Source organism: Hydra vulgaris, chromosome 01 (assembly GCF_038396675.1).
Source record: "Hydra vulgaris chromosome 01, alternate assembly HydraT2T_AEP".
NCBI lineage: Eukaryota > Metazoa > Cnidaria > Hydrozoa > Anthoathecata > Hydridae > Hydra > Hydra vulgaris.
In genome coordinates this window covers 29,929,133-29,953,106 of record NC_088920.1, presented here as the reverse complement: position 1 = coordinate 29,953,106, position 23,974 = coordinate 29,929,133, and the positions used below count along the sequence as shown (strand labels likewise).

Below are 23,974 nucleotides of genomic sequence, written 5' to 3'. Positions count from 1 at the left end.
TCATTGTCGGGAATAAATAAGTTGTGTATGTGTAACGCAATATATATTACACAGGTCAACAAAAAAAATTTTTTTTCTGGTGCCGAGCAAACAATTTGTTTTTTGTATAGCATTTCTCATTTTGATTTCAAATATGCAACTCTTTTTTTACCATCAGCTCAAGTTGTAAAGTTATTTAGGTTCAAATCTTAAGTATTTAGGGTAAAGTCCCTAATATTTTCGAAAAAAAAGTTATTCAAAAGTATGTCAACCTGGGTCTCAAAAGAAGCGTATTTTCATAGAGATTATAGAAAACATAAATATTTTTTCTTAAAATTTATAGACAAAAAAATTATGTAAAAAAATGATAAAGACTCTTAAAAAAATTTCAACAGAATGATATTCAGCAATAATACAAAAAATACTTATTTTTATTACAAATGAATAACATTTTTAAAATCTCTATGAACGCTTCTGTTGAGACCCAGGTTGACATACTTTTGAATAACTTTATTTTCGACAATATTAGGGGCTTTACCCTAAATACTTAAGATTTGAACCTAAATAACTTTACAACTTGAGCTGATGGTAAAAAAAGAGTTGCATATTTGAAATCAAAATGAGAAATGCTATACAAAAAACAAATTGTTTGCTCGGCACCAGAAAAAAATTTTTTTTTGTTGACCTGTGTTATATATAATAGATATCTAACTTTGATCCGAAAAGAGAAACCTTAATTATATTACGCAATGTTGTGGAAACAAATTCTAATTAGGGCAAAAAAATTATTTAATTATATAATATTTTAAAATTTCAAAATCAAGTCTATTTATGCATGTGTTAAGAGAATTTTGAAAAACTTGTAAAATAACAATTTATGTTTCCTATATTTTGCTTCTTAGGTAGAAATTAAAATAAAAAAGTACCAAGTGAAATGACATAAGCCTTAGAGCATTTCTATGATTTATAATTATAACTTTGAATTTAAAAAAATCCTATAAGGGATTGTCCATAAATTACGCAACGCAAAATATATTTAAAAAACAGAAGTAGAAGTTATTAAGCTCTTTTACGCGGCGATTCTGATTAAACTTAATGGTCTATTTTGATTTTTTATTTAAATTGAGACTCTGCGAGGGAAAACATTTGATCTTTTTTGTTTTGTTAATTGTAAAAGTTTGCGGGACGTAATTTACAGACGATCCATAATCCTGTAGCGTAACCAAAATAACGAATAATTAAAAAAAATCCCATTATCTTCTAGCGTAAGAAAAATAATGAACAACTAAAAATAATATATGATCTTTGTAAATTTAAAAAAAAATAATAATAACAATGCCAAAAAACAATTTTAACTTCGGATTTCACTTTAAATGTAAAATTGGCAACATCTAACTTGAGTAGAAAACGTGTATTTGTCCAAAAGAACGCTAAAAATTACGAAAAAAACTTAGGCTTTAAACTTTATAATTTTACACTACAAAATAAAGAGAACTTTCAGAATTTTGATCAATTAAGTTAAAAAAAAAAGAATGAAGAAGAGTAACAATAAATATTTTATTCAGATTTTAATGAAGTATTCCTTTTTTTTTCCTCTCCACTAATCAACTTCAACTCCGATTCATGTAGTTCATAATATATATATATACATATATATATATATATATATATATATATATATATATATATATATATATATATATATATATATATATATATATATATATATATATGTATATATATATATATATATATATATATATATATATATATATATATATATATATATATATATATATATATATATATATATATATATATATATATATATATACTTACATTGAGAATTTTATCACAAATGTTTCAGAATTGATGCTTTCTCTATTGAAAACACACGATCTCCGATTGTATCAAAAGTTTGTTTTGTTTTAACATCTTTGAAGTTCTGAACGAAATACTTAACAATAACGTTGCAAAAAAAAGTAAAAAAAAAAAGAAACAATAGTTTTTTTTGAAAAAAATTTTACATAAAAAATTATATACCTTTAATGCTTCAACAACATGATTCCGACCTTCAAAATGTTTATAATTGAGCACATTCAAAAGAATATTAATGCAACCAAGCTAAAAAAGAAGAAGAAATAGTTTTATTTTAAAATCAATTCAATATGCTTTAATTTTTTATTATGGTTGTCTTCGGTTAACTAAAAAAAAAAGAGAAACAATAGTTATTTCTTCATTGAAAAAGTTTCAATGGATTTAGCAACATTATTTGCAACATGAAATTAAAGGTATATACATATACATATATATATATATAAATATATATATATATATATATATATATATATAAATATATATATATATATATATATATATATATATATATATATATATATATATATATATATATATATATATATATATATATATATATATATATATATATATATATATATATAGCGATGTTGGAAAGACGTCATTCCAACGTCTTTCCATTATTACTAAATCGACATCGTTCTGACGTCGTTAAATCGGCAATGTTCTGACGTCATGCAATTGATGTCGCTTTGACGTCGTTAATCAGAAAACGTCGAAAGACGTCAATAAAATAAAATCGTTTTATCATCATTATATCGAGGTCGTAACGACGTCGTAATACGTCATTGATGAAAATCTAAAGTAAACCCGACGTTGGATTGACATCGGGTGCCCAGTGGAGTCACATCCATGATGACTAATCCATTTCTAACAGGATTATAAATACATATTGGTGTAAAAACAAAGCAAATAATGTAAATAATTTCATGTTGCTATATGGAAAAATGAGAAATTATAATGCAGCATACATAGTGTTTGGACTTTCAAACAATAGTTTAAATAATTTTAAAATAGGTTATTATTATTTAAATAATAACATATTAACATCCAAAAGAATCATCACTGTAAATAATAACTAATTTAAAACCATCGCTGGTAATTAGATTAATTAAATTTGGTATACACGATACCATTAAGGTGCTAGGCCTATGAAAAACTTTTTTCAAGCATCAAGGTTATATTTACAACAAAACTAAGCAGTTGTTAACAATAATTATGAAACTAAACATAAAATCAAAACAATATATTAAAAAAGTGCCTCGCTTGCCTCGAAATTTTATTAAAAAGTGTGAAAAAAATGAAAACTTCAAAACAAAATTTCTCAAAATTGACAATAAATCAAAACTCCAAATTCGGTATGGTAGTTCTACATATGTATAAAATTAATTTGTCATAGGGTTTTTAAATTTGCCTCCCTAGTTCAGATTATATTGACTTTTAAACTTGAATATATATTTTTATGAAAAAACTCTGGCAGATAAAACCACATTGGAGCGCCCCAAAATAAGAAATTTTGAAAATCCTATGACAAATGAATTTTACATGTGTGAAGAACATATCCTGAAAATTTCAGCTTAATTGGTGAATTTAAACTGGAGATATCATGTTTTAAAATTAAAAAAAAAACTAAAAATCTCAAAATAAGAAAAATCAAGTCAATAATTAAAAATCAAAATTTATGTCTAAAAACACTACTTAAAAGCTACCAGATCTATATGAATCTGTTTTTTCAGTATCCCTTATGAAGAGATCAAAGTTTTTTTCTTTGCTTTTTGCATATTGAAGTTGATTTACGACTCTAGTTTACAATTCGCTTTTGGTCCTTTAAAACCAGTTTTGGAATGGTCACTGATCCTAACAATCCGAAGTAACTTAAAACAGATTTTACCCCATCTCCACCATCACTATAATGAACTATTGCAGAGTTTATACAAAGTTCAAATGTTCTTCTACTTACAAAAATGTTTTTAGGGTAACGAGTCCATAAAATTGAATGAAATGCTTCATTCGAATTTAGGGTTTGACCATGTAAACATTTTCTAAGCAAATTGTCATCAGATGAATCTTTAAAAATAGGCTTTACTATATTATGAATAAAGATAGGTAAGTTAATTTTGTTAGTGTAAGTATTTGTACCTTTAAGCTTGTCTAGTTGCCACTTGCACCAGGAATATTCATCCCTAGGACACATAGAATGACGAATGCTATTATCACTGAAATTTGTGCTGTGCCACAAAACTGCTACTACTGCTTTTTTCATTGCATAAATGTTGTTAGTGTTATTTCTAATTGCAATACCATAATAATTCTGCATTGAGTTAATTGCACTATTAGCCAAATTTCTTTTTCTGTAGGGGTTTCTCTGTTCCTTTATACTTCTCTATGATTTTTCGCAAGCGTGTACCAAGTAGCTTCTGCACATGCCCAATGCATTCTAATTTTATTGGTTGAATATCATAATTTTTATATGGATTAGATTCTTCAACTTCTTTAAAAGAGGAAGTATCACCATCCTCTAGGTATTCATGATAAATTAAATTGTGTTTTTCAACTGATCGAGAAAAGATTTCCAATGCACCAGCTGCTTTCGTTGCACCAGATGACTTTGTATGGTTAATGTGACATGTGTGATCTGCTTTCAATCTGTTGTACGCTAGTGATCCTCTATATTTTTTCCACATTGAACAACCTTTATAATGCATAGAAAAAGCTTTAGTATCTATAACTTTGTTATAGATGACAGCGGTTACAACACCATTTAGTGATGTGAAACCCTGCTTTTGCCAAGAGCCATCAATTGTTACTCTTTGTTTTGTTGAAACATTTAATGTTTTGTCTTGAGCTTTTTTAGCTCCTTTTTTCATACTATTAAAAGCAGCCTTCTCATATGCTGTATAAATTTGTCATTGTCATTAAGGTTAGAGAATGGTGTTTTAGATAAAGTAAACATATTCATGCATTGGGAAAATGTTTCCATTGCAGTAAAACCTTTACCGATTTCACGAAAACCAATTACTGCTCTTGTATTTGCTTTATAGATTTTAGAACCTTGACCATAGTTTTGTTTAATACATTCTTTTGATGTATAAACAGATTTATACCATTCGCATGACTCCCATAAAAGTTTTATATTATGGGCAAATCCCTTTCTCTTTTTTCTGTTATCACTGACAGTTATTTTTTTATGGCCACATTCAGGACATACAAAGGTTGAAATAAACTTTTAAGTATAGAGAAATTAATAAATAAAAAGTAATCATCTTCCTGTCTTATTACTTCTAATAATCTCAATACCTTATTGGTATTGAGATTAGTTTGATCTATAATTAGACTTCTTCTTTCTTTTTCGTGAAAAATTTTGCTTGTTGCTTTTTCCAGAAGACATTACAATTATACACAAGTACAACTTGTTTGATTTAAATCAAGAGTTGAAAGATTCATAAATAATGATTTTATACCACAACCAATATAAACAGTTTAATATGACAATTATTATAAGAAAATGTGACTTAAAAGCATGACCAAAAACACCGCAAATCTATATTATATTGGAAAAAGAAGCTTTACAAGATTTGTCATTTTGGCGATCTAATTTGGGTAAAAAAAGGTCTCAACTTTTCGTTGCTATGGCGTTGCTAAGGCAAATAAATAAACTAGCTAATAAAATATTTTATTTTAAACCCTTTTAGTTTGATCAAACCTAAACAAGTCATATATCAGCAGATAGAGGATAAATTTTTATATAAAAACAATAAATTACCTATTTTTTCAATTTTTGGTCAAAAATCTCTATTTTTCATAGGCTTACCACCTTAAAAAATCTTAAAAACCTTCCATTACTAGGTGTATTACTAAAAAAAAATCCTTATATTTAGAAAAGGATCCCTAAATTTGTAAAAGGGCCCCTAAATTCGCAGGCCTTGCAAATTATCTAGCATGGCTAACCTCCATGCTTAAAAACTACGCATAAAGACCTGTGTAACCTGGGGTAACGATATTGCTGAGTTCTAAATTTTTAGTTATAAAACTACGTCATGGAAGTAAATATAGTTTAAACACTAAATTACTTTATTACAATTACACACATAGGCAGATCAAAGTTTATTACAGTGTCTCTTTTGGCCTCTAAGTTAATGACTTTTCTTTAAAGAAATAATTCAACTTTTGCAAGCGACCTTTCGCACGCTTCATTTGTGTAATCAATTTTTAATGGACAATCATTCCAAATATCACAGTGACTTTTTAAACACTCAAGGCAATTACCAGTTAATGCCAATTTTAACTATGTTGTATTGTCCAACATTTCTTCTGCAAGAGAATCATGGTTTGGCCCAGTGATATACAATAAAATTACCCGCCTCTATTATTGATTCTTTTTTGTCTGAGTCAAAAGCATATATTTCAAGCAATAGATAGCTCTAGAATTCCATCGGGCATTTGAAATAGGTCCTGGTTCAGAAAAAAATGAATCGGTGTTAAATTCATTGAGTCTCAATAAGACTTGTATCCTTTACATAACAAATCCAGCTCCGTAAAGTCATTCCTGCCATATTTTTTACTTTTAATAACTGACCCGTTAGGCTTGTGTTAGTATTTTCCAATTAATTGAGGTAGTTACAAATCAACTAATTAATTGAGGTAGTTACAAATCAACTAATTAATTGAGGTAGTTACAAATCAACTAATTAATTGAGGTAGTTACAAATCAACTAATTAATGAACTAGTAATTAATATTATGTGATGTTGATAAGGAATCAACATCACATAATATTTTCTTTAGCATTTTATAAACTTTGAGTTTATAAAATGCTAAAGAATCAGGTCGAGAACATGAAGTCGACGAGGATGATGATAATATTGTGTAACCTTATAAATACAAACAGAGTTGCTTTTCTCTCATTTTTTCAAAGATATAACCAAAGATTTAGACTTGCTCACAATGCAAGTGCTATCATGTTATTTGTCTATGTTCTTACCATCAAAATATAAGCACCACATTTCTTCAGAAGAGTCGATATAAGACCGAATCAAGCTTAATTCATGCACAAGTGTTGTAGATGCTATTTGGACAGCAGATCAGCAAACGATGTCTCACCAACTGCATTCAGTATAGCTTCTGCAATCTTTGCCGTACAGCTTATTGGATACCCTTTATGTTTAGATATTTTAGTTAGCATTTTACCGGTGATCTTTGCTCGTTTCAATGCCATTATGTAATCATCACTTGTACTTTTATCTTCTGAACTTTTACTACTAGAATTATCTGTATCATCAAACAATTGACTATAATTTATTTCAAGTTTTTTTCTTTTAGGTGACAGGTCTCGCAAACGTGTTGTAATAGGCTCTGTCACAAGACTGCACTGCTTTTGTACCCATCGGAAGATTTTTGAAGTTTATAAAAGAGTTTGTCTTTCAGATTTTTAAATTTAGCATTTTTAGGCAATAAGTCAAATAATTTATCCCAACTGTTTATAATACTTGTCTTCTTATTTGTACTGTGTTGATTTAGTAACAAATTTATAGATTTGAATGGCAGATTTAACTTTTCTTTGAACAGATTTCTCCGTAAAACATGGTATCATCATTTTATTCCATAATTGACAAACTTCAATTGAGATTTATTTAATAACATCACTTAATTTAGGAATATTACCCAATTCTAAAAGGAAATGATATCTTCTGATGATAACTTTGAAAAATCCATCAGTGGTTTCTCAATCAAATTTCCATATATACGATTTCTTGGCTTTGAAATATTGGAAGGGTGATCAATTTGTCCAATTAAATTATTCTCTGATATCTTATACATCTAAAAAAAAAGTTTTTATTTAAATATATACAATGTATAATACAATGAGTTTTTAAAGCAAACTTTTAAATTTTTGGCGATATTTTAAAATAGATTTGCGCAGAGAGTTTTTTATGTTTATATAGTATTTTTATGTTTTTGTGAGTTTTAGATAATTGCTCCACCAATAGTTATAAGGCCATCACTTGAATAAAATAATTCCCACCCCTAATGTAGATAATGTAGATTATTTTGGACTATATAGCTTATTTAGTTTTATTTAGTACTATATAGCTCAGTTGGTTTTATTAAAGAACCGATAGCTCTAATGGTTATCTATTTTGAATTTTTTAAATTATTAAAGAACATATAGTTCTGATATCTTGGATCAGATAGCTAATATTTGTTCAAGCTAAAACCATAACCTATAAATACAAATAGATGGTTAAGCGCCAAACCAGCCTATACAACGAATATGTTGAAATAAGATAATTTGATGCAAAGTTTAAAAGTCTTTAACAAAACCCACTAAACCGAAAAAATTAAAAGTAATTGCAGTTCAGTGCACTTTTTAAATTTTAATTATAGCATTTTGGTGTTTGCAAAGAAACACTACATAAATCATTTTTTAATATAAATTAATTTTTTTCAACTTTGTTGTATAGGCTGGTTTGGCGCTTAACCATCCAAATTAAAATTATAGCACAGTTGGTTTTATTAGTGAACATTTAACTCTGTTGGTTATATCAGACACCAGGTAGCTTTGTTGGTTATATTAGAGACCTTACAGCTCTGTTAATTGTATTAGCGACCAGATATGTCTGTTATATTAGAAGAAAAAAGCTCAGTTAGTTGGTGTCATACAAAATATCAAATTCTGGAGGGGAACAAAATGCTTTATTAAAATATTTTCTATAAACCTTTTTTTAAGCCTTTTTTAAAGGAATCAGTTACTAAAGAAACTATTTGTATTCTCTTTTTGATTGTTTAATCTTATTTTACTAAGATCATTTTAATGTAATACATTTCATTATGTGTGCCAATTTAAGATCTATAATAAAAAAACATCTTTTATTTAAGTTATTTAATTTTTATATTAAATTTCTCTATAGTTTTGTTTTGTATGCAGTACATGAATACATTTGTTTAAAAACATTTTTTCAAAACAAAATAAAATAGGGTGCTGTCCCTTCATTAACTAACTTATGCGGAAACAGTGTAAAAACAACATTATTAACAATAACAACATTAAAAACTGTAAAAATGATTAGATATTGTATTTACATCATTAATATGTAACTGAGAATAGTGACATAAGGCAGTTAGACGGATAAAATTGGCATCATTGTCATTGGCACACTAAACTATCTTTTATTTAGTAATACATCTTTCTAAACTTTTTTACTTTAAAACATTTAAATAATAGAAAATAATAAAAAACAAAACTTATAACTATATTGCTAAGTGAATGAAAAGATAAAACTAAAAAATATATAGTTTTAAATACCGCCAGAAGCTTCTCAGCTATTTTTGTATCTTTTGCTATCACACTAAATTATTAAACAATATATGAAGCTCAATACAAAACAACAACTACATTAAATCTCCTTTAACAAAGTCTATTTCATTTTTCATTCTTAATCTGTAACACAAAACAGTTAAAAGAAAATATCAATATTTGTTCCAATTAAAATTTACTCATTCTTAGTTAAAATTAAATATCTTAAAAGAATAACCTGATAATATAATATGAATTATGAATAATATTAAGTATTGTTAATAAAATTTGATATAAACCAATTATGTTAATTAAAACAAGTTTTTTTTTAAATAAAATATTAAAAATAAAATAAATAATTAGATAAAAACTTTATACTAATTAAAAATAACTACGTGTGGAACACATATAAAGTTCATGTAAGCTTTTAACAAAGGTGTGTGTCGGTGTGTCTACATATAAAAACTAAAAGAAAATGTAATGAATTATGAAGAGTATATGTGAATTATGGAGAGCATATGTGAATTATAGAGAGTGTATGGGTTAAAGAGTGTCATGTAGTGGCAAAACAGGAAAAATTAAAATTGTTTACAAAAAAAATTTACATAAAACTTAGAACAAAAAAGTTTAGAGAACTATCAAAAAGATAACTTAGTTGTCTTACTCATTTAAAAACTTTGAAAAAAATGCAGATTCTTGATATTTTTCATAACTTTATAAATTCAATACTATTAACAAAAGTTAGGAAAAAAATTATATTATTTAATATTTAAAAAAAAATTTATACTTTTTTAGCCCTAAATATATGTTTGTACAGGTGTTTAATTTTCATCACCTGCTACTAAAAGTGTCATTTGATTTACAACCTTATAGAAGATAAAAAAACAAAAAAAACAATAGAGATAAATATATACGAAAAACTATCAATAAAACTTACACAATAATCTTTGCTGCAGCAGCAAGTTGTACCAACAACAATGCTAAACATAAAAATTATAACTTGTTCAATTATTAATTTAAAACTAATAAATTAATTGATCAGTTCAAAAAATTTATGTGCATTTTATTTTATTTAGATAGGGGAAAAAATTTCTGTTTTGTTGTAAGAACTCAGTTGATGTATTTATTATTTTCAAACACAATGAAAAAAAAGCTTTAAAAAGTTTGAAATAAAAAAGTTTTCAAACTTTTACAAGTCATCTTTATAATGATAGCATAAATATTTTTTATTATGTAAAAATATTTGCAACTTTCTTAAGTAAAAAATATTTTAGTAAACAGTTTTAAAAAAAACAAACTAAGAAAGATATAAAAAAATTCACGTCTAAAACCAAGTGTTTAAAAAATATTGAACCATGTTTCTAAATCTTTATTAACTTAAAATCTTTGTTTCCTAAAAAACGTTGTGTTTTGTTAAAAAATACTTACCTCCACAAAAATATGGACCCTTTCTATATATTTAAGAGTTGATAAGCCATTACAATATGTTTTTGGTAGAACATATTGCAAATATAAAGTCAGAAAAAAGCACAAGTTTCATACTTTTTGCCACAAATTCAAAATAATCACATTTGTATAGGAAAAATTCAATGTTTTTTGACTGATATCTCACAAAGAACTGTATAAAATACATATATCATACTATAAATACACTAAATATGTTTATGTGCCTTACTTAGGTACACAAGCATATTTATACAAAACTAGCATAGCAAGGTTATATTTTTAAGTAAGGCACCCAAACATATAAAAACTAAAGTAGGATATAAATAAAACTAAATAGGCTATTTACACAATTTAAAATTATTAATGTTTTACTAAAACAAATAAATCATTACTAGAGTTTTAACATTTGTGATGCAATTCTTTGTAATCTAAATCCTCATCCCCATCATTCATTTTAACAATTATACATAAGTTTATTTCGAACTACCAGTCAAGACACAACGCATTACATATTAGCATCAAAATAAATACCAACTTTAAAGTTTCAGAAATTTTCTTTAAAGAAACTTTTTTTAGATTTGCAGGGAAAATATTTTAAGTTTATTTTAGTTTTATGGTACCACTTAAAAAGGTAATATACACTAAAACAAATAATAAATAATTTGCTAAATACAATTTTTTTGAAATACAAAGATCTCATAATAATAATCTTTGTTTAATTAGTTTCAACTTATTATTTCAAAGTCTTGATCATAAAGTTGTGGAGAGAAAGGTCAATTTTAATCATAAAGCTGTGGAGAGAAAGTTGATTTCATTGATAGCCAAACTTATTTCCTTTTCGAGTGCATTTGTTTAATGAGGTTTAATAATTTGAAAAAGTTCAAAGTTTTAAATGTGACACTCAACAATAAAAATATAATAATAAAAATAACACTAGATAATATTAAAAAAAATTGATAAGACCATCAAATTAATGTTATAACTAATAACTGTAAAAATAAAAACTACAGGAATAAATTACAATTTATTGATCCATCAGTTGTCTCAATCCCAGACTTTAAAACTGAAATGATACTGAACAGAATGTCATCTTGAATATTTTCAATGGAAACTAAAAACTTTACAAGATTGCATGTTTCATATTGGACTTTCAAATTTATTGATCCTAGCAACGCAATACATGGATTGATAACAGTCTTTTGTACTTGACTAGGCTAAATATTTTTTATACCATTTACTTTAACTTTTATTAACATTTATAAAACTATTGAGAAAAATCATCTACAATTGTTTAATAGTAGTATGCACAATTTATTCAAAAATAAAAGATTTACTTGCATGTTCTGTATAATTTGAGCAGCAGTGAACTGTGCATCTGTCGATGTTGATTTCAGAAGAGAAACCATTGTTTTAAAGATTTTTTTCTCATATTTAGAACAAGTCTAAACAAATGCAGTGTATATATATATATATACATATACATATATACATATATATATATATATATATATATATATATATATATATATATATATATATATATATATATATATATATATATATATACATATATATATATATATATATATATATATATACACATATATATATATACATATATATATATATATATATATATATATATATACATACATATATATATATACATATATATATATATACATATATATATACATATATATATATACATATATATATATACATATATATATATATATATATATATATATATATATATATATATATATATATATATATATATATATATATATATAGCGCTCAAGATTTAAACTTTCTATTTTTTTAATATATTTATAACTGTTATAATAAATGTTTGACTTGTAGTTCTTACCAATCAAATTTGATCTGCCAAAACTGATTTTATGAGACCAAAATATTATTGAAAATGATGATTTAAAAACTCAAAAAAAAAACTCTCATTACATATTTATTAATTTTGATAAAATAAAATAAAAAAGAATAATACCTAATTTAGGTCTTATAGGTTTCTAGTGAAAGCATTTTAACAGAATACAGAAAAGTCCTTAAAATTATCAACTTATACTAAAAATTAAAAAAAAGGTATGCATATGATAATCATACACACTTTAATTCAATACAAAAACAATAAACATTTTTAATGAACTAAAAATGCTATGAAATACTTTGTTGAATTCTAAAATATATTTTTTAATGTTAAAGTTATTATTTATTCGCCTACCTATCTTTAAGTTATTATTTATTTACCTAAAATCTTTTTCGTACTTATATAAGTAAACATTATGTGTTATCTGACAATTATAAGCAAACATTGTGTTATCTGACTAGTGTAAACGAATATTGTGTTATCTGGCAATGGTAATCAAACATTTTTTATCTGGCAATTGTAATTACTCAATATGATTAAAATGATTTTATCTAATTTCTTACTCTTATGTTGCACAATAAGTAATTTTACACTAGCTTTATTTTTTTCAAATAATGCAAGTTTTATAATTTTATCAAAAATTATGTGTGATTCAAACTTTTAAATACCTTGTCATTTTTGACAAAATATTTAAAAATAAATTGTTATTATAAAAATTATAATAATAACTTGATATAATAATAAATTTATATTAATAATAAAATGGTAACAATAACATATTATTTTAAATATTTCAAAATTTGTTCATCAAAAGAGTTTACTTTAAGTGATTTCAGTTTTAAAAAAAAATTTTGAAAACTGAAATCAGAAGTTTAATTCAAAAAGAATCTTTTTATTTGAATTTTCTGATAAAATGATTACTGGAGGAATCTTCATCAGATAATTTATTGAAAGAATCTTCATTTAATAATTTAATGAGGGCACCTTCTTTTCTTATCTAAACATGGAATACATAGCGACTTCTAATTTTACTGTTAAGGACAAATCTTGAGTGACTAGTCAGAGCATTTTAAAAAGTCTTTACTTATGGGCCTTAATTAATATTAATCATTCACCAGCGAGTTGGATGTTAACTTATATACCATTATAAAAAACAAAATTTAATCATTATAAAAATTAAAATTTTAATCATTTATGTTTCTTATAGTGATATATAAGTTAACATCCAACTAGCTGGTGAATGAATAATGTTAATTAAGACATAAATTAAGACTTGTTCTTGGCTTTAAAAATTTTCTTGACTCAATAAAACTTTTAATGAAAATAAATCATGTTTGCAGTTTTTTTGCATAATAAATTTTGTTTAACTTTAAGGTACTGTAGGTAGTTAAGGTAGTTAAGATACTGATCTAGCAGTTTTATCACAGAGCATCACAAAAGAGCATTTAACCTGGAAGTTCATGTCTCCTTCCTTATCAATGTCACTTATTTAGCCAGAGCCAAATTGAACCTCAAGGCTATTGGTTCTGAGACGCAATGGTTGCTTATTATACAGAGCCATAAAATTTTAGAATTTGTGCATTATAGACATCTCAAAATATTTTAGAAATGTTTGTTGCAAATATTTATATATGTATATATTTTATATAACATTCGTATATATTAATAAATATTGATATATACAGGAAGTTTTCTGACGAGCCTACTCGTTGAAGAAATTTAGATAAGTGTTTTTACTAATTTATTATTGCTCTGTACTTCAAGAACATTGAGCACTCTATTTGTAGAATACACTAACATGATATATATATATATATATATATATATATATATATATATATATATATATATATATATATATATATATATATATATATATATATATATATATATATATATATAGTGATGCTGTTACTATCAAGAAAGTGCTTAATGAACTGAGTCAGAGCTATAAATGAGTAGAAAATAAAACTACGTAATTTTCACAACTTTAAGTTTCATTTAATAAAGTAAAATTATTAGTTTTTCATGTAAAAAAGTAAACATTTTTTCAGTTGTGTTGTTGTAAGCAGGGGCGCTTTTTAGAATAGACCAAGTTAATTCAGGTGTTTTTTTGAGTTTTTTCCTAGTTTCCATATATATTTTGCATATCTCTTTAAACACGCCCTCTGATAAACCAATTTATGTTTTGCTGGGTGTGTTTAGGGAAGATGTTATACATTTGTAAATTATGTTTGTTGCACTACATTTAATCAGCAAGCAGATTTTTTTTTGTTTGCAATTGCAAGAAAAATTTTCAGTTGTGTTTTTCCAATTTATTTTTGTTGTTGTGACTTTTTATAATTATTGAAATGTTGTTTGAGCAGCTGTAGCTAACTTTTGTGGTGATTTGATTGAATATTTATAGTTTAACATGTATATATATATATATATATATATATATATATATATATATATATATATATATATATATAAATATATATATATATATATAAATATATATATATATATACATATATATATATATATATATATATATATATATATATATATATATATATATATATATATATATATATATATATATATATATATATATTTACAGTATTGCCATTAATAACAATCCAGCATGTTTTTTTTTGATGTCATTAGAATTTGATTGATATTAAATCAATGATTGTTTGACTCTTCTCAAATATAAAAAATGTATATTGATGAGTATTCTATTTTCTTTCAAATAAATATAGATATTCATAAAAATAATATTTGATGTGCTAATTATATTGCTTTTTTTTGACATAAATAGCATAATCTAAAATAATTATTATGGCCAAAATTAAAAATCCACTCTATTATTTCAAACTTCCTTCAAAATTTCATTTGTTTTTGATTAAAACTTTGAATTTATTTGCAAACTTTTTAAAATTATTTGAGAAATTTTTTTAAAACTGTTATAAATATTTGAAAAACTTACATAAAATGAAATAGAAAAATGAGTATCTAATTAGCTACAATATTTTAGCAATAAAATAATCATCGATAATATATAAAAATGTAAAATCATAGTAATGAATGAATAAAACATCTTAATTAGAGAAACTGCGAAACATTTTAACACAACACATGCCACTTTTAGAAGAATAATTAGCCAATATTAAAGATACAATATAATTCAAAATCTTCCATGTCCTGCAAGACTCAGCATTTCAAATAAAAGAAATGAACATTCATTTATTTGCATAGTAAAAAAAAATAGAAGTTTATCATCTACTCTCATTCGAAAAGGACAAATAGCTTCTGGTGTTGTTGCTAGTGCTCAAACAATCAGAAGAGTACTACAAAAACACAATTACATGTGGCGAGCTACTTGCGAAAAACCAACTTTATTGATAAAACATCAGAAAACAAGAAAAAACTGGTGTTTAGCTCATAAAATTTAGTCTATGAGCATGTGGCACAACGTTCTTTTCAGAAATGAAATAAACATTGAGGTTGATTTAAAAAAAAATCCAGTAATGCTGAGAAGAAAACCACATGAAAAAATGGAACCAAGTTGTTCAATGTATAGAAAAAAACATGGTAGTTGTAGTATAGGCATCGGGCCTGCATGAACTATAAAGGTGTTAGTTTTTTTCAAAATATTTGATGGAAGGCTCAATTCTAAAAGATATATAGACATATTGGATAACTATTTAATGCCTTCTATTGACATTTTCCCAAAAGACATGGGAATCTTCTAACAAGATAATGCTCCATACTGCTAAGATTTACAATCAATTGTTTGAAGAAAACAACATTAAAACCATGTCTTGGCCTGCCAATATTGCAGAACTCAATTAAATAGATAATTTGTAGTTTGGGTTGAATCACAATCTTGGTAAAATTGAAATAAAAGATCTGGAATAGCTGAAAGAATTAGTAACAAAATTACTGAATAGTGTTTCAAAAGAGACTCAGAATTTAGTGAACTCCATGCAGAAACATATCAATGAATGCTTAAAAGCAAAAGCATTGTAAACAAAATATTAATTCTTTTTTTTTTTTTTAGTTTTGTAAATATCTTTTTATTAAGGTTTGTTAATTTTGTTTTTGTAGTTTATTTATTTTGGCCACATTTTATTTTTGAAACAAATGAACACTTGTTTTAGTTTCAATATTTTAGCTTTTAATTTTTTTAATTTTTATTTATTTTATAATAAATTTATATTGTAATTATTTGATTTATTTCAATAAAAAAAATTAGAAAAAAATCATTTTTAGTTTAGAAAATATTTAATTTCAAACTTATATTCATACTAAAATAACATGATGGATTGTCATTAATGGCCAATACTGTATATATATTTATATATATATTTGGTCTAGGAATTAATTCGTGCGGTTTGACAAGGGATTACGAAACTAGCTTATTGTCTCAGCGTTTCGTTTAGCCACGCATGCATGCAAAGATCACTGTTATTGCGCATCATTTTCATTATAAATCATTTGATTTAAGCGTAAACAACACTATTTTTAATTTAACTGATAATGTCGATTTTTGTTCCTGATAAAGTGTTTTTGCGGGGGATTCTTCTTCATTACTTTAACATGAAGAAAAGTGCTACCGAAAGTCATCGTATTTTGGTTGAAGTTTATGGTGACCATGCTCTAGCTGAGCAAACGTGTCAGAAGCGGTTTGCACGGTTTAAAAGTGGTGATTTTTATTTGGAAGACCAAGAGCGACCAGGACAGCCGAAAAAATTTGAAGATGCAGAATTGGCAGCATTGCTCAATCAGGATTCTTGTCAAACGCAAGAGGACCTTGCAAAATCGTTAGGAGTTGAACAATTAACAGTTTCCAGATGCCTCAAAGCCATGGGTATGATTCAAAAAATGTCTCATTGGGTTCCACATGAATTGAAAGACAGAGACGTGGAAAGAAGAAAGACCATTTGTGAATTGCTGCTTGAAAGACAGAAAAGAAAGGGATTTTTGCATCGAATCGTTACTGGTGATGAGAAATGGATTTATTACGAGAATCCTAAACGAAAAAAGACCTGGGTAAGCCAGGTGAACCAGGTCCATCACAACCCAAACGGAATATTCACTGTGCAAAGGTTATGCTGAGTATATGGTGGGATATGAAAGGTGTGGTGTACCATGAGCTTCTGACACCAATTAATGCATTTGAAGCAAGCTCTGGTCATAAAACAACCAGATTGGGGTAACAGACATGATAAACTCATTTTTCAGCATGATAACGCTCGACCACATGTCGCAAAACCTGTCAAAAACTATTTGGAAAATGTCAGATGGGAAGTGTTACCCCACCCGCCGTATTCTCCGGACATTGCTCCTTCTGACTACTACTTGTTCGATTGCATGAATAACGATTTGATTGGACAGCGCTTCACTTCTTCAGAAAATATTGAAAAATGGGTCTCTGATTGGATCACTTCTAAGGATGAAGCATTTTTTCGACACGGAATTCGTAAATTGCCGGAAAGATGGGCAAAAGTAGTGACTAGCGATGGACACTATTTTCATTAATGTATTCATCCATTTAGTTTTTGAAATAAACCTTCAATTTTCAATTAAAAAGCGCATGAATTAATTCCTAGACCTAATATATATATATATATATATGTGTATATATATATATATATATGTGTATATATATATATATATATATATATGCTGTGTAAATATATATATATATATATATATATATATATATATATATATATATATATATATATATATATATATATATATATATATATATATATATATATATATATATATATATATATATATATATATATAAATATATCTAAACATTTTGAACAAACATAAACATTTTATATTTAACTATGTATAAAGATTTGCTAACATATTTCTTAGAATGGAAAAAACTTACTGTAGCTATATCTTGGAGCAAAGCATGGCATCCTACTTGACAGTTTTGGTTTGTTGATGCTTGTAAGCACCCAGCTAAAATTTGAAGACCTATTTTTAAAAAGAAAGATTTACACTTATTATTAAATACAAAATTCTAATCCAAATTGTATATTTATTTATCATTTATTAATTATTATTTAATTTATTATAATTTATATTTATTATTATTTAATTTATTATTATAACTGTATATTAGATGATTTAGGATTAAATTCATAACTAATTAAATATAATAAATTAAATAATAAAAATTAAAACAAATGCTCAATTACAATTACAAGTTCTTGAGTTTCTGTAGATAAGAATTTATGTTATAAATTTATTTTTATTTAATTTATTCTTAAACTCATATTTATAAAACCTTTATTGCATAAATCATTAAACCCATGAATAAGATTTGATTAAAATTGAAAAGAAATTTTATTCTTGCATTGTTAATTTAAATGTTGATAAAAACTTTACTGTTCAGTGTAATTATTTCTTAAACAAATTATTTCATAAACAATGAATATGTCAAAATTTTTACATTTTTCTAAATATTAAAAAATATTTTATATATTTTGTGCATACTCAAAAAGTTCTGTAGATGTTATGGATGTAGATGTCATGGATGTAGATGTCGGCTAAATTCCTCTAAAATCTATTACTTATTATTTTTAATAAAGCAATTTACCTGCATTAAGTATTCAACAATGATCTTACCATGATTTTTGCATATGATTTCTTTGTATTTTAGTCCATTATTAGCAATAACCATCAATAGATTTAAAGATTCAATTTTCCTTTCCTGCAAAAAAAAAAAGAAAAAAAAAATCAAACTTTAACTTGTTATTTCCATACTTAGAAATTTTAATATCCTTGTTTCCATTATGCATGGGTTGAATGTAAAAAATAAAATAAATATAATCTATTAGTAATAATAAATTATAATCAATTGATTTAAATTTTTATTACCAAATTTTATTTATTTAACATTAAACATAAATAAATATCCACTGAACATAATTATAATATATACAAAATCATAAAAATATAACTATATAAAAATATTTAAATATATAACTATTAAAAGATAAAAAATAGAAGATTTCAAAACTTTTTTAAAGGATGTTGACATTTATTAAGCTTCACCTCATTATTAAGTGATAGAATTTCGAGCAACATATTTATCCCTCCGATATCAATAAAATCAACGAAGAATATATTCCTAAATAATCATTTGTATGGAGACAAACATCAGTTTAAATAAAAACTTTTAATCTAAAAGAAGCAAAAAACCAATCTAAAATAACTAAATGAATCTTTCAAATCAAATTTAAACTTTTGATAACTAAATGTTTATTATTTTAAAATGTTTATTTTTTTTCATTTACATAAAATCTTTTAAACAAAATAAAATATAGGGGAGAACAGGGTTGGTTGTCAAACGGGTTGGTTGTCACAAAGTTTATTACAGGGAATGTAGATAAGGTTTAGAACTTTAAAATCAAACAATCGAAATGTTATATAAAAAAACATTTTCACTGTAATTTTCAGCTTTTTTTAGCATTTAGAAAAAAAAGTTATTCGTTATTTTAGATTTTTGATATGAAAAAGTTAAATCTCACTCACTTAGAAATTTTCTTTTACCAAACAAAAATTATTTTATTTTGCTTTGAATGTACATTTTTAAAGTTTTTTATTCATTTGAGTAACTTAATCCACAAAAAATTCTCATGAAATTCACATGCTTTTAGGTAAATTTACAGGTGTCTTGCAACTTACATAGAAGGGGTTGCTTGTCACAAAATATATGGGGATGATTGTCATAATTGCCTCAACTCTGTGCGCTGCAAACTAAACGCTGCTTTTAGATATTCCTTGTTTATTTGTCCGTATTATTGACAAATATTTTAATGTTTAAGATAATATTTAAAAATCTAAAGTCAATGTGTTATATTTGTTTAACTAAATATCTGTAATCTAAATTATTTTTTATTTCAATTTGTATAACTTTAAATTGTGATCCAATGTTTAATATAACTATAGAAAAAGGAATACAGAAGTTCAACTGTTTGTTGTTTTGTTTGCACATCTGTTTGTACAATTGTCTGTTGTTTTGTTTGTACATTGTTTATATTTAGTGGATATATATATATATATATATATATATATATATATATATATATATAAAATTTCTTGTGTATACATTATTTGCAAATATTTTTCTTTGCTTAGTAAAAACATGGTACGAAATTTTAAAAGAAAAACTAATAGAGGTTATACTTCTGGAGATGTCATTATGTGTGGTATTAAAAATGTAAAGCTTAACAATATTTCTTTTAAATCAGCAGCAAAAAACCATGGCATTAATTACAGAACATTAACACTAATTAACATTAACATTAAACTAATGGTAAAAAAATTATTATTACTAACCCATCACATGGTTCTATAACTGATCTAATTGACAAAAATCAAAACTCCACCTGCATAAACATTATAGGATACAAAAGTCAACAGATATTGCCAGACAGAGTAGAAAAAGAACTTGTCATGTACCTGTTGCGAACAGCAGAAATTTATTTTGGTTTAACTCCTACTGAAGTAAAAAAGTTTGCAAACCAGCTTGCAGTTAAAATAATATAAAAGTTCCAAATTCTTGGGTTGTAAAGGAACAAGCTGGTAAGGATTGGTTTACAGGATTTATAAAGTACAACCCAAATATTTCCATTAGGCAACCTGAAGCTACTATTTTAAATTGAGCACCAAGTTTTAAAATGCAGAATGCTGCATTATTTTTTAGCAATTTGCAGCACTGACTATACAAAACTACTTGTTCTCACCAAATGAAATTTAGAACATGGGTGAAACAGCTGTAACTACGGTACAAAGACCTAAAAAAGTTGTTGCCAAAAAAGGATTAAAACAAGTAGGAGCCATCACGCTAGCTGAAAGAGGAACACTTGTAACATTAGCATGCACAATAAATGCTATTGGAAATAGCATTCCATCTTTTTTTATTTTTCCTCATAAAAACTTTAAAAATCATTTCCTAATAGGAGCACCAACAGGGAGTGTAGGAGATACCAATGCAAGTGGTTGGATGAAAGAAGAAAACTTTGTAAATAGCTACAACATTTTGTAGGCAATACAAAATGCACTAAAGTAAAGCCTTGTTTATTGTTGCTTGACAATCATGAAACCCATCTTAATATTGAAGGTTTAGATGTGGCAAAAAAAAAAAGGAATAGTAATGCTTACCTTTCCACTGCATTGCACGCATAAGTTGCAGCCCTTGGATAAGGCAGTTTACAGTCCCCTCAAAAACTATATAAATACTGCTATAACTTCATGGTTGGTAATGAATCCTGGAAAAACCGTTCCAATATATGATATTCCAAAAAATAGTAAACATTGCATTTCCGAAGGCTGTATCTCCCAACAATATTTTGAGTGGTTTTGCTGTGACAGGTATTTACCCATTAAATCCTGATATTTTTACTGAAATTGATTATTGTCCTAATTATGTAACTGATCGCCCTGACCCACCTTGTTCACAGGCTGATTCAAATTAAAAAAACTTTGAACCTTATTCAATGCAACCAGAACCAGCAAATAAAAGACTTAAAGAACTTATTCAAATACAATGGTATCAAATAAAACCTCTAATCAGGACCCAATCACTCCATTAGTTTTAAAAAATTCAATCATACTATCTGAGAGTATGCCTAAAGCAGGTCCAAGGTTAGCATCAAAAAAAGGTAGGAAAAAGTGTTCATCTATGATTTTTATTAACTCACCTGTCAAAGCATGGCTTGCTAATTATAAAAAGAAGAAAACTAATAAAAAAATATTAATAAGAATCATAAATCATTTATGAGTGGAAGTAAAAAAGAATTGATAAAGTTAAATTTTGCTAAAATAAAAACTTCTACAGCCTTAAATTCATCTAAAGATGAAAAGTATCTATGCATCTATTGTTGTGAACCATTTGCTAACAGCAGATCAAGAGAACTGTGGATTGAATGTCAGGCTTGCCACAAATGGGCTTATCAAAAGAATGCATATCAGGCTTACACCAATTTATAAGTGAATTATGTTCTTCATCCAACAATTTATAAAAACACCATTTTTAAAAACACTTTTATAGTCCTAAACTAAATGTGTTTATAGAGTTATATGTAAAAAATATATATTTTTTGGTATATAGTATTTTCATTTTTTCAGTAAATAGCCTTTTTTTTTTTTAGATTATTCAGATTTATTCTTTGTATTATATAAACAAAATTTATTGGTACTAGTTTTAAATATAATCAAAACATACCAAGAAATGTGACAACCAGCCCCATAGTATGTGACAACCAACCCCGTGGGTGGGGTTGGTTGTCACACGGAAGAGGTCTTTGATAAATGACTTTACATTGAAAAATATTTCACTCAATGTCATAAAAATATCATAATAGTTACCGGAAATAGTTAAATTACTTTTGTGCAAAGTTTGGCATTGATTTGATAAAAAATAAAAGCTGAGCAGTCTAAAATGTAACAAGTGTGACAACCAACCTATCTCTCCCCTACTCAAATTTACCCTCCATATGCGCAAACAAAAACACTGATTGCTTTAAGTTGAACACATGGTGAACTGCATGTGAGGTAACTGTTAAGAGAAAAAAAAGTTAAGAAAAAATTGTATACTAAAATGCACTGAGAAAAATGCGTTAAAGTAAAAGAACTTTAAAAAAGTATTAAAGAGAAACATTCAAAAAAATGAAAACAGATAAAAAGTTTATAAGAAGTCCAATTATTAAGTTTTGAAACAAAAAATTCCCAAAGTGTTTACAAGACGAAATCAGAACCAAAGTGTTAAAAGATCATCATTATTATCATCAGACAAAAGTGACAAAAGTCAGACAAAAAGTGTTTTAAAAAAACAACATCAAAACAAAGTATTTAAAACACAGTTGTATTTAAAACAAAGTTATTGTTTTTATATTGTAAAGTTTTAAAAATATTTAAAAATTAAAGACATTAAATATTTATAAAAAGATACGAAACTTTCCACCACGACAACAATCTAGTGAAAAACAATTTGGGAACATTAGCAAACGCAACTTCAAGCTCAGATGAAGTTTTTCCTTTATACTCATCAATTAATGTTTTTAGTATTGTAAGTCTTGATTTAGTAGAAGAATTGTCCCACGCATTTAAATACTGACATAATTCATTCAAATTCATATTATGCTATTCATTAATTTCTCAGCTCATACTTCTACAATGAAAAACTGTGAATAAAGTAACTTATTACAAAATTATATTGCCTCACTTACTCTATATAAAAAGTAATAATACTTTCTCTACTAGTTCACTTGAATTTATAATACTGTTTGATTTATAATGCTATTAATATAAAATTAATATATAATAATATTCTTTAGCAAGACTATTGTTACTATTAAATTAAAACTTAATTTATTTTTAAATTTTTTATGTAAATGTCATACAAAAAATAATTTGCTTAAGTTTTAAAAATAATAATAGTTAATATTGTTCATTATAATTTCTTTATTA

At 25.6% G+C, this 23,974-nt stretch overlaps 1 protein-coding gene across 7 annotated transcripts; it reads right to left on the bottom strand.

Moving 5' to 3' along the window:
- Positions 1 to 1,265: 1,265 nt before the first annotated feature.
- Positions 1,266 to 23,763, bottom strand: LOC100197775 (armadillo-like helical domain containing protein 1). 7 transcript variants are annotated; one of them, XM_065787873.1, is made up of 12 exons: positions 23,457 to 23,763; positions 22,995 to 23,048; positions 19,556 to 19,631; positions 19,127 to 19,211; positions 18,384 to 18,472; positions 11,931 to 12,038; positions 11,618 to 11,810; positions 10,088 to 10,130; positions 9,160 to 9,202; positions 2,023 to 2,103; positions 1,819 to 1,936; positions 1,266 to 1,409 (listed from the first exon to the last, which is right to left on the bottom strand). In XM_065787873.1, the coding sequence occupies exons 1-11, from the start codon at positions 23,639 to 23,641 to the stop codon at positions 1,832 to 1,834; spliced, it is 1,062 nt and encodes a 353-aa protein (XP_065643945.1). In that variant the 5' UTR covers positions 23,642 to 23,763; the 3' UTR covers positions 1,266 to 1,409; positions 1,819 to 1,831. The 7 variants fall into 7 exon arrangements, 4 of the variants coding, with proteins under 4 accessions (XP_065643945.1, XP_065643943.1, XP_065643944.1 ...); XM_065787871.1 differs by having other exon boundaries at positions 22,995 to 23,063; positions 23,457 to 23,759; XM_065787872.1 differs by having other exon boundaries at positions 1,819 to 1,924; positions 22,995 to 23,063; positions 23,457 to 23,756.
- Between the last annotated feature and the right edge of the window lie 211 nt (positions 23,764 to 23,974).

Excerpts from the sequence above, each read along its gene's own strand:
- LOC100197775 (XM_065787871.1), bottom strand. The coding sequence starts at position 23,641 with ATGAATTTGAATGAATTATGTCAGTATTTAAATGCGTGGGACAATTCT. Across the intron at positions 12,039-18,383 it reads TGCTCCAAGATATAGCTACA|ACTTGTTCTAAATATGAGAA; the intron begins GTAAGTTTTTTC and ends GCATTTGTTTAG. Across the intron at positions 10,131-11,617 it reads AACTGATGGATCAATAAATT|CATTGTTGTTGGTACAACTT; the intron begins GTAATTTATTCC and ends TTTTATGTTTAG.